Source organism: Podarcis pityusensis (genome assembly GCF_964106645.2).
Source record: "Podarcis pityusensis genome assembly, chromosome: 7".
NCBI lineage: Eukaryota > Metazoa > Chordata > Lepidosauria > Squamata > Lacertidae > Podarcis > Podarcis pityusensis.
In genome coordinates, this window is record NC_138031.1 from 23,122,890 (window position 1) to 23,137,359 (window position 14,470).

At 42.8% G+C, this 14,470-nt stretch overlaps 1 protein-coding gene across 3 annotated transcripts in view; it reads right to left on the minus strand.

The window, feature by feature from the left end:
• Positions 1 to 3,756: 3,756 nt before the first annotated feature.
• The window catches only part of GRHL2 (grainyhead like transcription factor 2), an 87,245-nt gene continuing 76,531 nt past the window's right edge, over positions 3,757 to 14,470 (minus strand). For all 3 annotated transcript variants that reach the window (XM_081013197.1, XM_081013196.1, XM_081013195.1), the window contains exons 15-16: positions 10,087 to 10,151; positions 3,757 to 8,726 (exon numbers count right to left, since the gene is read on the minus strand). In XM_081013197.1, coding sequence (XP_080869323.1) covers positions 8,612 to 8,726; positions 10,087 to 10,151 — 180 coding nt within the window. In that variant the 3' untranslated portion in view covers positions 3,757 to 8,611. The remainder of the gene's footprint in view (positions 8,727 to 10,086; positions 10,152 to 14,470) is intronic.

A 14,470-nucleotide genomic window follows, 5' to 3' on the forward strand; every position in this document is an offset into this window, starting at 1 on the left:
GGAAGAAACTTAAAACTGAATTCTTGTGTTTGTGTTTCGCTTGTTTGCTTGTAGAAACAGTACTGAGACTTGCATGTTCATGATATTGCAGCCTTCACCATCCTGAGGCCCTCCAAATATTTTGGACTACAAAACCCATCATCCCTTGCCAGCGCATGCGCTGATGGGTTTTGTAGTCCAAAACATCTGGAGAGTCCCAAGTTGGCGAAAGCTATTGTATCGATTATTTCCCCTCCTCATTGCTAGTTGTTGCACAGTTATGCAATTGTTTTCAGTTGTATAGGAAACTTGCATTCCTTGTTTGTTTGCTTGTTTGTTTTAAAATGGGGATTTGTTACAATCTAATTTTTTAAATAATCTGTTTGATTGCGTTTGTGTGTTTTTTTAAACCATACCTGCTCTTTGCTGCTCAGGGGTTGCTGCCAGGAGAACATTTTGTTCCCCAAACATGGTGGTTTTCATGGACTCCTATCTTGCATGGTAGGGTGACACCACTGCTTTGCTCAAAGTTAGAGGAGGTCCCTGTCCATGGGGCTTTGGCTCTAGGTTTCCCTTGTGGCAGTAGCTGAGACTGGGAACCAGCCACCCTTGTCAATTTCCCACAATGCTTTGGGACAGCCTTTTCTGACCTTGGGTCCTCTGGTATTGGACCTCAACTCCCATCAGCCCCAGCCAGCATGGCCAATAGTCATGAATGATGGGCAGTTCCACAATATCTGGGGAAGGGCTGCTCTAGGGCACTGTGGACTATTTGAACTGGCAGGCAGGTTCATAGAACAAGGGCGAGAAGAAGGGCTAAAGGAAGAGGCTTGTGAAGTCTGCTGAACTGCTGGGGATCTCATGTAATGGCGCCAAGCCTAGCTTCATTCAACAGCATCCCCAATAAGAACGTAAGAGTCTGTTGGATCAGGCCCTTGTAGTCCAGATTCCTGATCAGACAGTGGCCAATCAGATGCCTATGGGGAAACCATAAGCAGGGTCCCCAAAGCCCCCATCCCTTTCATGGGACACCTACAAGATCTCACACACAAATATTCCATCACCAGCCACTCAATCGCTTGCTTAGCTCTATCCGGTCTTCTCATTCTTAGGAAGGCTGTAGATTAGAGCTGGAGCTTTCGTTCCCCCTTGCTTAACTTCTGTGGTTAAAAAAAGTACATACTTTAGGAATTGAATGCAGACTTACTGTGCTGTCCCAACCAAGCTCTATTGAATTCAATGGGACTTGCTCCCAGGTAAGTGAGACTAGGCTTGCAGCCTTAATCATAGACCCCCTGAAAACCATGAGTCTACTCTAAGTGTGACTTAAGTATGAATCCAACCCATTAAAAAGAGTTGTCCAGGGTGTTTTGCCCAGTGTAACATTTCTGAGATGTTTGCTCAGTTATTACCATGTTAACTTTTGACATGTAAAGTTGCCATGGTTATTTTTTAATCATCCCAGGTTCCTAAATTAAATATTTTTAATCCGTCATCAGACAAGAGGCAGTATTTACAATGGGCAGGATCCAAATCAAAATGAAGCACCTTTAAGGCTACAATCCTATGCACACTTATTCAGTGGGACTTGCTGCAAAGGAAATGCATATTATGGAGTGGTGAAGGTATCAGCTGGTGGGGGGGACTGTGAGGTGGGGGCCTCCAAGTGCCCACATGCTCAACCTATGGGGAGTTTGGATCCAGACTTTTTGGAGTGGGCCTATTGTTTAATTCACCTGTTTCCGCACTTGGATGGAATCCCTTGTGGACTGCATGCTACGGTCAGGCATAATGTCTGTTGTTGTTGTTGTTTTAAAATGTGAAAATTGTAGCCAAGTATAGCCCATAAATATTTTAAAAGCAGCAAAGTGTGTTGGTTTAAAAAAAGAAGAGGGAGATGCATTTGTGACAATGTCTTTTACAGTGCCAAACATATGAACAGTATTGTTTTGAAGGAAGTTAAGACTTTTTTTACTGTATTATTGAACAAATATTGTTTTTAAATGTTAGATTTTGAATAATTTTGTATTGTAAACTTGTTTTGTGACATGGTGCTTTTTCATACTGGAATTACTGATTGCACCTGACTATAATTATTCTGTTTTCTTATATGAATACATAACCTCAAACAAATCTTTATGAAAACCAGTGTATGGCTGAGACCTGAGGTTTGCAAATATAAAGTCCTCCATAAAGCCCCTAAATGTTATTGCCTCTAATAAATATTCTGCTGCATCCAGGCTTTCTGGAAAGTTTCACTGCATTTCTCTGGGGGAGGGAGGAGACAGGCAAAGAATATAGTAGCCACTGCGAGGAAACAGCTTCATAACTCCCATGGTTCTGACCCTGCCAATGCCAGTGAAGCCCCCTCTTCTTGGAGAATATAATAATAATAATAATAATTAATAATAATAATAATAATAATAATAATAATAATTGTACCCCATCCATCTGACTGGGTTGCCCCAATCACTCTGGGCAGCTTCCAACAAATATTAAAGCATAATAGAACATTAAACATTAAAAGCTTTCCTATATAGGACTGCCTTCAGGTGTCATCTAAAAGTCGAAGTTATTATCTCCTTGACATCTGAAGGGAGCGCGTTCCACAGGGCGGGCGCCACTACCGAGAAGGCCCTCTGCCTGGTTCCCTGTAACCTCACTTCTTGCAGTGAGGGAACCGCCAGAAGGCCCTCGGCGCTGGATCTCAGTGTCCGGGCAGAACGATGGGATGGAGACGCTCCTTCAGGCATACTGGCTGAGACCATTTAGGGTTTTAAAGGTCAGCACCAATGTTTATTGATTTATGAATTCATTAACATTTTTATCCCACTCTTCCTCCAAAGAACTCAGGGCAACTGACATGGTTCTTACCTCTACTTCATAATCCTTTCAACAACCCTGTGAGGTAGGTTAGGAAGAGAGAGAGGAGGGCTGGCTCAATATCACCCACATGAGCAGGTTCAAATCCGGGTCATCTGTAGAAATTTCAGTACCGTGCCAATATGTAATTGCTCCGTAAGAGGAAAAGGAGAAATGGGAGTTGGAATATCAGAACTCACTTACATGCCTCCTCCTTGCTTTTGCTGCCTCTTCTTCAAGCACAAGAAGAGTGAAAAGACAAGGAGAAGGTACAACCACCTCTCTTTCCAGGTAGTGGTGCAAGCATTAACTACAGTGGTACCTCAGGTTAAGTACTTAATTCGTTCCGGAGGTCCGTTCTTAATCTGAAACTGTTCTTAACCTGAAGCACCACTTTAGCTAATGGGGCCTCCTGCTGCCACTGCGCCACCGCCCGAGCACGATTTCTGTTCTCATCCTGAAGCAAAGTTCTTAACCTAAGGTACTATTTCTGGGTTAGCGGAGTCTGTAACCTGAAGCGTATGTAACCTGAAGTGTATGTAACCCGAGGTACCACTGTAATGTGAAGCACTTGCTTGATACAAAGTCATGAATGGACATTTTCTCTTGCCTCCAATCTTCCACTCCAGCACCTATACTCGTGGGTGTGTATTCTGTGCGCGCACACACACACGCACAAATGGGTGATCTTAACTTTTGTGTTTCAGGACCAAAAATGTCCAAGGCTGGCCCAACACGCCCCCCAACCGTGCACTGGAGGACTAGCTTTCATTTACTTAATAAAGGACCATGTGGCAAATTCAGTAAGTTCCCCAAGCCCGTTCAAGCAGATCTGAGTCAATATTCAAAATGCTTCAGTGTGGAGCCGAATAATCTATCAAACACCAGTAAAAAAAGAAAGAAAAGAAAAGGTGGTTATATCTTACGAATATTTATTTCTTTCCCTCTTAAAAATGTACAAAAAAATAAAATAAACCTGTATGTTTATAGATTTCCCTCTCCCATTTACAAAAAAACTATTAAGTTACACAAACTAGTTTTCTTAGAATAAAATAGCACACAGTGTTTATACATGGAGCTTTCTAGCTTTCCAGCTAATGGGAACTATGCACAGATTTATTTATTTTTTGGCACAAACAAATCCTCCTGTTTGCATCATGTCACCCTAATTTGGGAGAAACATTGAGGAGAGGCAGGGAAGGGGAAGGGTTACAAGGAAAACAAACATTTTACATGGCTGCACACTTTTAAAAACTTTAAACAAGTCTATTCATTTCCAGTTCTGCATGATGCTGCTGATTGAATCCATAACAACAGCTTTTCAGTTTCCTCTCTAATAATAATAAAAACTCAAGCAGCTATCTTAATTTTGCAACTTTCCAACTGGTCTACAGAGATCAGAACAACAGGACCAAGTGCTGGGGGAAATGGCTAAATTCATAAATCACATGTTTCTGTGTACATATCTAAGTCATTTATGTTTAGGAACAGACATTTGTTAGCAACAATGAAAGATGGTAAAAGCTCCCTCTTCTTTTATGCCCATCAAAAGTAAAATATGATTTTTTAAAAATTGGTAGGCTAGGTAGACTCTATGTGACTTATTTAAAATGTGCGTATAGGAAGAGGACTGAAGCAGGCCTTATTACCCTAGTAATTGTTATAGCCATGTCAATATTAGTAACGTATCAGTGGATGGACAAGCAGAACATCTACATATAATTGCAGCCTGTGATAGACTGTTATCACTCTGCAATTCTTATACAAATGCAGCTTATATAGGACTAGGAGTTTTCTTTCCTCTCTAAAAACAAACACCTAAGTTTCTAGCCCTTATTGACTAGAAAGGCACAGAGGGCTAAACTCATTAAATACAACAATATTTATCTCTGGATAGATAACGGGGGCACCAGCCAGTCTCAAAAAATAGGCACAGTCTTCACAGTGTAGAGCTTTATTTCAGAAGACAGCAATAAGGGTGATTTTTGTTATGTGGTCTTCTTCAAACTTTTCACCTTTAGAAATACACTTTCTAAAATGTCTGGCATGCCAAGGTACTCATGAAGATTTACCCCTCAACACCAGTAAATGGTTCTGAGGCCAGTGACCTGAGAGCGAACCCTCAAGCACACCTGATCTTTCTCTAAGGCTACCCATTGTTTGAGGTCAGTAATGGAAGGACAGCTACCCAGTTGGCCCTTGGGGACTGCTTGAAGATACCCAAGCTTCTAAGGGATCCCATTGGCTCCCCAAAACAAAGTCTGAAAGCCCACTTTTAGATTGCTTTGGAATGATCATTATGCTTAAGTGCTAAACCACAGAACAGAAGGGGTAAGTTATCATTTCTTTCTGGGTTGCATGGCAACGCCATGGTTACATAGAACATTGGGAGCTGTGCCTTTGCCAGTCACCAAGAGATGTTCAACAGGTGCAATTTTACCTATCACTCCATGATGGGCATAAAGAAGAAGAAGAAGAAGAAGAAGAAGAAGAAGAAGAAGAAGAAGAAGAAGAAGAAGAAGAAGAAGAATGCAATTCTTGATTTTCACCCTGCCAGGCAGTTTGGCAGTGAATTATCAGTTTGCTGTAAAAACGGCTCTGTAAGCTCAATCGATTCTGAAGCAATGCTAAATCAGCATGTTATTCACTTCAGATATATCAGTCAGCATAGCTTTACATGACTTCAAGGGACATACATGCTTATGCAAGTATACACAAATGAAGAGGGTGTTTATTTTTTCATGCATTTTGCATACAGTGCAGATTTAGGACAACTGTTCTGGCTCCTCTCCCCCTTGAAGAATCAATATTGGTGGAACTCAGAAATGCAAGATTGTGACCAAAATAAATTGACCTTAAAACCATTGAACAAAACAGTTTTTTTTTTTAATGCATGCATCTCATAATGTAGCGTTTGGCATTTTCCCTGTAACATTTGAAACTTTGAAGAAATAGAAAAGGACTAAGCTGCTAAAAGAGTATCGGCAGAAGCAAACACTCCTGAAATTTAGGTCAAGTTAATTTACATACCAGAAACCTTTTAAGAAACATTCATCTCCATAGCACCATTTTGCTTGAGCAAGGAACATCAGTCTTTGAAGCTCTGACTGTCCCAATCAAAGGAGTGCTTGAACTACATTTGCTTTCCAAAGTTATTAAACGAATTACAGGGTTTCATCTCAGATTCCTATTTCATAATCTCAGGGTTGCCTTAAAAAGCCTTAAACAGAGTCCGGCTGCTCAGTATCTACAGGTGTTGTTGGATTGCAAGTGCTATCATTCCTAGCTGGCTTAGGGTTGATGAGAGTTGTTGTCCTGGGTTGAAGATGGCTGACCAACAATGGCTGGCAGCAAGTCTCCAGGGTTTCAGCCAGAAGCACTGCTGGAAACAGTGGCAATCAACTCTTTGACCTTATGCAAGCAAACCACATTTTGCTACCAATCTCTGGCCATTCCCAGCAGCCCCATGGATGGAAGTGCAATGAAAAAAATGTATACTACATACCGATTAAGACAGGCTGAGTAATATGATCATACAAAAACAAAGTCTATAGAGTCAGGACTTGATATGTACATTCAGACCAAAGTCAAGGGAGGCGTATGTACATTTTTACATTTACAGCGAGACCCATCAGGGGGCACGAGGACGTTCAACAAAATGAGCAGAGGATCCATTCATCCAAGAAATTTGTTCCATTCTTGCCACAACTCCTGGGAAGTTGAATGGGCAAGGGAATGGCAACCAGGGATGAGGTGGGTTGGGGGGGAGTGTCAGAAGGGCAGGTAAAGGAGACAGCAAAGATTAAAGGAGCTGGACAAGGGGCAGGGAAGCTGAGGTGAGTCACCAGGGCATGGGAGCGTAGGCTGCATCCTTTTTCAACTGCAACAAAACTGCCCTGCCTCTCTGGCTTCCTGGGTCTGTAGGGATGGACTGTAGGGATGCAGTTCCCTAGATCAGCTCTTCTGAGGATGGGAGGGATAGAACGATGCCTCTTCAGGTACATGTCACCCATCCCCATCATGACCAGAGGTGTCCAGATTCCCTTTATTGGCACCATTCATGGTGTGCACATGCATGCAGATTGCATCCCCAGATCTGTGCCTGAAATTTGTACATTGTGCGAATGGGGGTCTTGGCTATTCATTGATTTCATTTAAAAAAGAAAAGGTAAACCAGCAAGCACCTGCTCAGCTGGTCTTGAACGGTGTCTGCTGAACCAAATCCACCCACCTATTAAGGGGGGACACGATGGCTGTCTTCAAATACCTGAAGAGCTGTGATGAAGAAGAGGGAGCAGAGTCGAACTCTGTTGCTGCTCCGGACGGCAGGATTAGGAGCAACGGGTGGGAATTGCAGGGAACTGGATTTCAGCTGAACATTCGAAGAAGCTTCCTAATAGGACAAGCTGCAGAACAGGCTGCCTCAGGAAGTGGTCGGTTCTCCTTTGCTGGAGGATAGAAGCAAAAATGTCCATCTGTTGCAGGTGTTGTAGTTGCACCTTGAAAGCTGCATGCAGATCCTGCAATGAGCAACAGGCCGGACTCGATGACCTCCAGCTCTACGGTTTCATGTTTTTATGACTTGCTATAAATAATAATAATAATAAAGACCTTCTGGCTCAGTTTAGGCTTGGCTCCAGCTTGCCAGAGGCTCCCAAGGAAGAGGTGAGCTGAATGGAGATATATCTTCTGAAAGCCCAAAGTCAGAATCGGAAGCAGGCATGGAGGGAGGAGAGTGTTGGTGGTATTGGCACTGCCTCAGTTCTCGCTGCATGCAGAAAATGGAGGGTCTCATCCAACAAGGATGCAGAAGACCAAAGGATGAAATCCAAGGGTGCACCAAGGGTGCAAGGGAGCATAAGTATTTCAGAAACCGGAAGACAAATTCGGAAACTGGAAGACAATGTGGTATCCTTGCACAGAAATGAGCACGGGAGGGTGAACGAGACCCACAAGCTGGTGGTGCAAATGTCGGGTGTGCCACTGGAAGGAGAATTTTAACGTTCTAATACGGATGCTGGAGAAGTCACTCAAGAAAAGGTATGGAAACGTCACTGAATAGCTAATGGCAGAATCTCTCTCCTCAGCGAGAGTTGCCTGACATCTTCTAATCCCAGGATTAGAAACGAGTGGCAGTAAACACATCCACACAGGTAGGAAAAATATATTATTACATATTATAAACATTATATACAAAAGTTAAAAACGGATGGTGCTTTACTTACAAATGACACGCCATCCAGGTCCCTTTCTTACAGTCCTCAGTTGCCCTGTGCTGGGAAGGATATGGCTAACCTACACCTACACATTTGTTTGCTGGTAGTTTTGTACCAGTGAACATGATCGGCCACTTTCCTTGCCATGGATTAGAAGATCAAATCTTCAAGCAATTTATTCTTGAAAGTTTCAATTTTAACTATTAAGTCCCAGGTGAACTAATGCAATTCCACAATTTCATTTTCTTCCACATTAACTCTTTTTTAAAAAGTCAAAGTTTCTCCCCTGCGGTGGGCGAGAGGCGATGTCCGCAGTCTGCTATGTACAGATTGCAGCGTGAGGAGCAATAAATAAGGAACTTTGTAGAGGTATGTTAGTTCATCTTGAACGGACTGGTCAATGACAACTGGGCTTGTTTCCTCGCTTCCAGTGGAGTTTTGTAACAGCCTCTCTTCTTGGCATCCGTGAGTCATCAGGGCTTTAGAAGAATGGTCCCCTTCCTTAAGATGAGGGTGAAATGCTATGACTTCACTAGGCTGCGTTCTGATCTGGGCTAGATTTCCGTCAACGTGACCTTGTAGCCTTCCCCCAGGCTCTCCATGTTGAGGATGAACGTGTCTTCATTGGAATAATGTTCAATGATGTTATCATCCATATTTACCAAAATCCTGGAATCGGAAAGGAGTGTCAGTAAAATCCCCCTAGTTTCACATATCAGGATAGATTCAGATGGCGAATCTGCCATGGGGTAAGGGATGTGTCTGTCTGTCTGTGTATTTGCCATTTGTGTGAATGCTTTGACACAAGCCATAGCACAGCTCATTGTCTCCTGGAGGTTCCAGGGAACTTTTAAGTGTCAGTGAACAAAGTAGTACTTCTTTTTGAGTAAATATGCATAGGATTCTAAAGTTAGACATAAAATCACAGTTGGAAGGGGCCATGAAAGTCATCTAGCCCCAACCCTTGCAATGTAGGAATCTTTCACCCAACATGGGGCTTGAACCCACAACCTTGGGATTAAGGGTCTCATGCTCTACCAGCTGATCTATCCAGCCTCATTGCAAAATCTACAGATAAATCCAAACCAATGTAACCCCACTGAAACATCACAGTTCAACCAAATGTTGAACTGGAAAGTTGCTTGGGCTATATGGATCAACTTATTATTATTATTACTACTACTACTACTACTACTACAGATATTTGCTTGCTGCTCAGGGAGCCTTTTTGGCTGAAAAGCAGGTTACAGAGGAGGCATACAAAGAAGGGCCTCAATGATGACCGCAGGCTCTGGGTTGGTTCATATGGGGAGAGGCGGTCCTTGAGGTATTGTGGTCCAGAGCTGTTTAAGGCTTTATAGGTCGAAACCAGCACTTTGACCAGGTAATTAAACCTTTCCTGGGTATGCAGCCAGGGAAACAAGATAGCAAAGGTGGAGGGGTATTAGGTGCTGGGCAGCCAATTAATGCCACAGCATAGACAAATTCATTGATGTGATAGTGTTGTAGTCCTATTATCTTTTCTTCCTACTCATCTCCCTTGTTTGGGGAATACTGAAACTCCAGATTACAGAGGCTTCATTTTTTCCCCTGTTGCCGCCGTTCAATCTTGGAGGTAATTAAAATACTAATTATCCTCTATTTAATTTGAAACACAACTGAATTATATTGTACTTGTCATAGACGACCTCTTCTCATGTTGCAGTAGTGTTGAGAGAGCTGCTGCAGAATTGTTGTCTCTACCCAAACTGTTTGGGTAGTGTGAGAAGTCCTAAGTCAGTATGAAATGTCCCGGGGTCAATGCTTCTCCCCTGCCCTCCCCCCACAGGGGAGGGAGAGAAGGAGCCACAATGCAGGCTAGTCCCACCTGAGCCCAGGGCACATCACATGACTTGAGGAGTCTGGAAGGGGTCTGTGAGTTGCTCACCTAGGACACCTAGAATCTAGGGCAACTGAGGTCTCAAGACACTGTAAAAATAAAAATAAAAGTGACTCGGAGCCGAGGTGAGATTTTGTTTCCCTTACTTACCCCTTTTTGCTCTTCTTGTACAGCTTTGTAATCTTTTCAGCTGGAAGACCGTATTTCTCAGAAATCTGAATTTAAAATTTAAAAAGAAGAAAGAGCAATTATTAAAAGCAGAAACTGGTACCACCAGCTTCAATTAAGGAGCGTGGAAGAGTGAGTGTGTGCCTTAAAAGCACCCACTCAGCACCCAACTTCTAAGCACTTCTAAAAATCAGGCTTAATGACCTGAAGAAATGTAGAGCTTCCTGCCATTTTGAAAAAGTTTTGCACCTACAGTGTAAAAATGCATTATATTAGAAGTGCACATTAGTCAAAACTGCAGACAGAAGTGTGTCAGGAAAAATTCACAGTACAATGCTGAAGAATGTTCATGACGATTAAAACAGCAACAACCACGTGTAGTTCTTTGCCTAAATGCAGAGAATTGAATTTAAGATTGGAAAATTGAGAAGCCAAGACAACCAAAATTGACAGATCTTTCCATCGCTACTCATAGCACACCCAAAAACAGTCTTGCACAACCCCCACTAAATTTTGTACAAAAGTCATTTCCAAAAGCGCTTCTCTCTTTGCAGATGCAAACATCTCATTAGCGTTCACATCACACCTTTCCTTGTGACTCAGCCTCAGGGGAAAGAAAGAGATCTAGGCCCATCCAAAGACACTCACAAGGCACTTGGCAACCAGCCGACTAGTAAGTCATCTTAATTTACAAGGTCTTGATGGGGGGCGGGGGGGGGAATCCAAACCACAGAAGTCTTTACAAAACAAAGCAGGAGGCTTTGGGTATGAAAAGGACTGGCTGAATAACTAGTATTTCAATCAGCTCTGAATGGAGAACATCCAATAGGTTTTATTGATATTTTCGAAGAAGTAGCGCTGCTGGGAAATTAGTTGAAAATAAGGACTCCACCTGGTCACCTGATGGCAATTTCCAGTTACCAATTGCAACAAGGCAATATGTTAAAAGCAATACTAAAAATACCCAGTTTAAGTCACTGGGTGGCTCTTCCCTGTTTAGGGAAGTTTTTAATGTTTGATGTTTTATTGTGTTTTTAATATCCTGTTGGAAGCCGCCCAGACTGGCTGGGGAGGCCCAGTCAGGTGAGCGGGGTATAAGTAATAAATTGTTGTTGTTGTTGTTGTTGTTGTTGTTGTTGTTGTTGTTGTTACCTTCTAGCGATGCAATCTTATATATGTCTGCTCAGAAGTATGTCAGATAAGTATGTGTAGGACTACAGTCTAAGTGGTGTAGAAATCTCTTGATCCTTCCGATACTCCCTTGAGTATCTTTTTCTACACCTCTAGAACATTTCAGTTTGCTTGGACAAGTCTCTTTTACTTCACAGTCAGGGCTTTTAAAAGAAATCTTTTAAAGAAAGAAATCTGGAACGGGGCAGCGAAGAATCGGAATACATAAACAAATCTGATCACACTTTTTCAGGTCATGGATCAAGGTTAGAGGAAGTTCTGTCCCAACAAAAGTTGCCTCTGCTGATCCTTACTTGTCAAAAATGCTTTATTCCTCAAAAACAATGTGTTATGTATAGCAGCCATGCTCTTGATCCTTCTAAGATGTTTGATGAAGCAGGATATTGTCACTGAGAGCTCATGCTAAACAGTTGCTCTCTAAGGTGCCATAGTACTTTCTTGTCACCAGAAGAAGCATAATTGCAAAGATAAACTGCCTGCTCTTCTGGGAAATAATAGCAAATGGGAGAAGAATGAAGCAAATTCCAAATATGAGAAAATAAACAAGGGGAAAATGTGCAACTTGTAAACAATGGAACTTCCTTTTAATATGTTATGCTCTTGCGGGGATGAAAGCTTTTGAAAACAACGTTGCTAAAATGAGGCACATGGCACTACCAGACACAAGTGTGTGTGCTTCTATGTGATCTGCAACATGTTTTGCACGCATTACATTTTCAAGGTATTTTTCATATCTTGCCAAGGGCAAAATCATGCCTGGGTCAATACACAATGAAGAGTGAGGGAAGTCAGGGTGGCTCCAGTGCAAATGTTTGCAGTAGCAGAGCATGGGAGTGTAAGTGAGAAACCTTGGCTCTTTCCATAAGGGTTCATATTTAAAACCTCTCCTGTGAGAGATTTCTGTTTTCTAAACTCCACCATGTCCCTTTGTGGCAGGCAAGCACATATACAGGTACCCTGATCTAGCAGGAAGAATCCATGCACTCACTGCCCTTCTGGAGAAGGCTGCTTGCACATGTAAAATAGTGATGTGCAAACAATGTGTGCAGAAATCTTCTAAGCTGGTTTGTCCTGACCCTATACCAGGGGTCCTTGAAGGGGCAGGGCTGGCTACACTATTGCCTGTGGAGATCTCTCTCCACCCCGCAGCCAGCATATTGTTGGCCAAGGGTGAGGGTCTCCTTATAGCACTCTCCTCATATCTACAAATTTGGAGATGCACCCCACTTTTTGACTAGAGTCCCCACAACAGCTCGCAGCATTCATAAAAGGCAACACTTCCCACAAAACCATATGCTTTGAAATTTGAAACTATCAAAAGAAAAGATATTTGAGGTGGAGGAGGAAACAGGAGAGCAGAACTTTAAAATCTTGATGTTCCCTTCCCGTAGCTGACCTGGTAAGGAACAGGACAATCTGAGTGAACCAGCAGCAGGCATGGTGATGGGGCCTGTTTTTCCATGGATTTCCTCCTTATTCCACCGTGAATGTCTTTTAAGATTTTAGATGTGAACGGGACCCATGGGTATTGATTGGGCACATATTTTTACAGGGAGAAGGGAACCAACAAATATACATGATAGAATAAACAGTTCAGCTGAAGAATGGGAACCACATTATCTCTGAAGCCAGGAGAGATTTGCCAGTACAAAGAAACTGAAGATTGGGCTGCCTGCTCTTAGAACTTGTCTGCTATCTCCTCTAGCATATGCTGCCTTGTGAATACCTATGGAGATGAAAAGAAACCTCAATGCCAGAATTTAAGGTGCTAGGAACACACACACACTAGCATGCTCACAAATTGCACCCATTTTCTACAAATACATTGCAAGTGACCACATCCACGGAATCTTGCAAAGGCGCAATGCATCATGGGGACAACATCCACGTGGTACTTTTGGCCTTTGGAAACTTTGGAGTGCTTTTGTTTGAGAGTCCATGGAGCTTCCCTTGGTTTGGCTTGGCTACATTCTCTTCCTTGTGATTTGATCTTTCTGTTGGCTCCGTCTCATTGGATGACAAGCCCTGGTGCCTCAGTGGGCCTGCGCGGGGAGGGAGGTGACAGCAGGGAGGTGCTCTGGTGTTTTACAATAACAAAACAGCATGTTAAGGTGGGTCCGTGTTGTTTTCCCAGAGGCCGAGAGGTAAGAGGCTTGCCAGGGCCACCTCGTGAGTTCACAGCACAGGTGAGATTTAAACCAGGACCTCATACTTTACAGCTCAATCTCTCTATGCTGCTTTAGCTCCAGTACAATATTCTAGGTGCGTCTGTGGGCTAAGGTGGCATGGGTGAAATCTCTTGATCACTATCCTACACTACAAGCTTTTTCAAAAGAAGGACTTGCATGCCCTAGGGTGCTAATGTATACCACAGGACCCAGAGTCCAAATTCGTGATGAATTCTGGATACAGTATTCTCGTCTACAGACCTCCTTTTTGGAGGAAAGAAAGTGGTAGCCGCCCACCTTTGACTTGTTTCCTTTCCGTGCTGAGCCCTTAAAAGAAAAGGTTTTGCAGGAGAATGTAGGAAGAGCCTGCCAGATCAGAAAGACTTTGCAGCATCCAAACAGATACCTATGAGGAGCCTGAAAGCAGGACCTGAGGGCAACAGTGCTCTCCCCACTTGTGAGTCCTGGCATTCAGAACAGACACCACCTCCCAAAGTGCCTTCCTTCTTTCCTTGACTCTGGGAAGCCTAAACCTTTGCAATGAGGATTTTGCAGAGAGCTGCGATGTGACCTTGTACATCAAGGATAGGGAAAGTGAGACCAGCTGCTGCTGGACTCCAACTCCCATCAGCCCCAGTGTAGCCAATGTTCAGGGATGATAGGAGTTGTAGTCTTTTTAAATGTATTGCCTTTTAAAAATGTGTTGGGGAGGGAGAATTGTTGGGTTGTTCTTATTTTTATTATGTATTTTGTGCATTCATATTGTGCTTTTATGTTGCGAACCACCCTGAGACCTTTGAGTATAGGGTGGCATACAAATTAATAATAATAATAATAATAATAATAATAATCCAGAAATATCCAGCAGGCCACAAGTTCCCCATCCCAAGGAGTCCTTGTTAACATCCAAGCTCTCCCTCTTCACACACAAATACCCTTTTCTCACGACGATGTCGGTTTGCTTGTCAACAACCTCAGCACAGTTTTGCACAAATAAAATGCAAAAT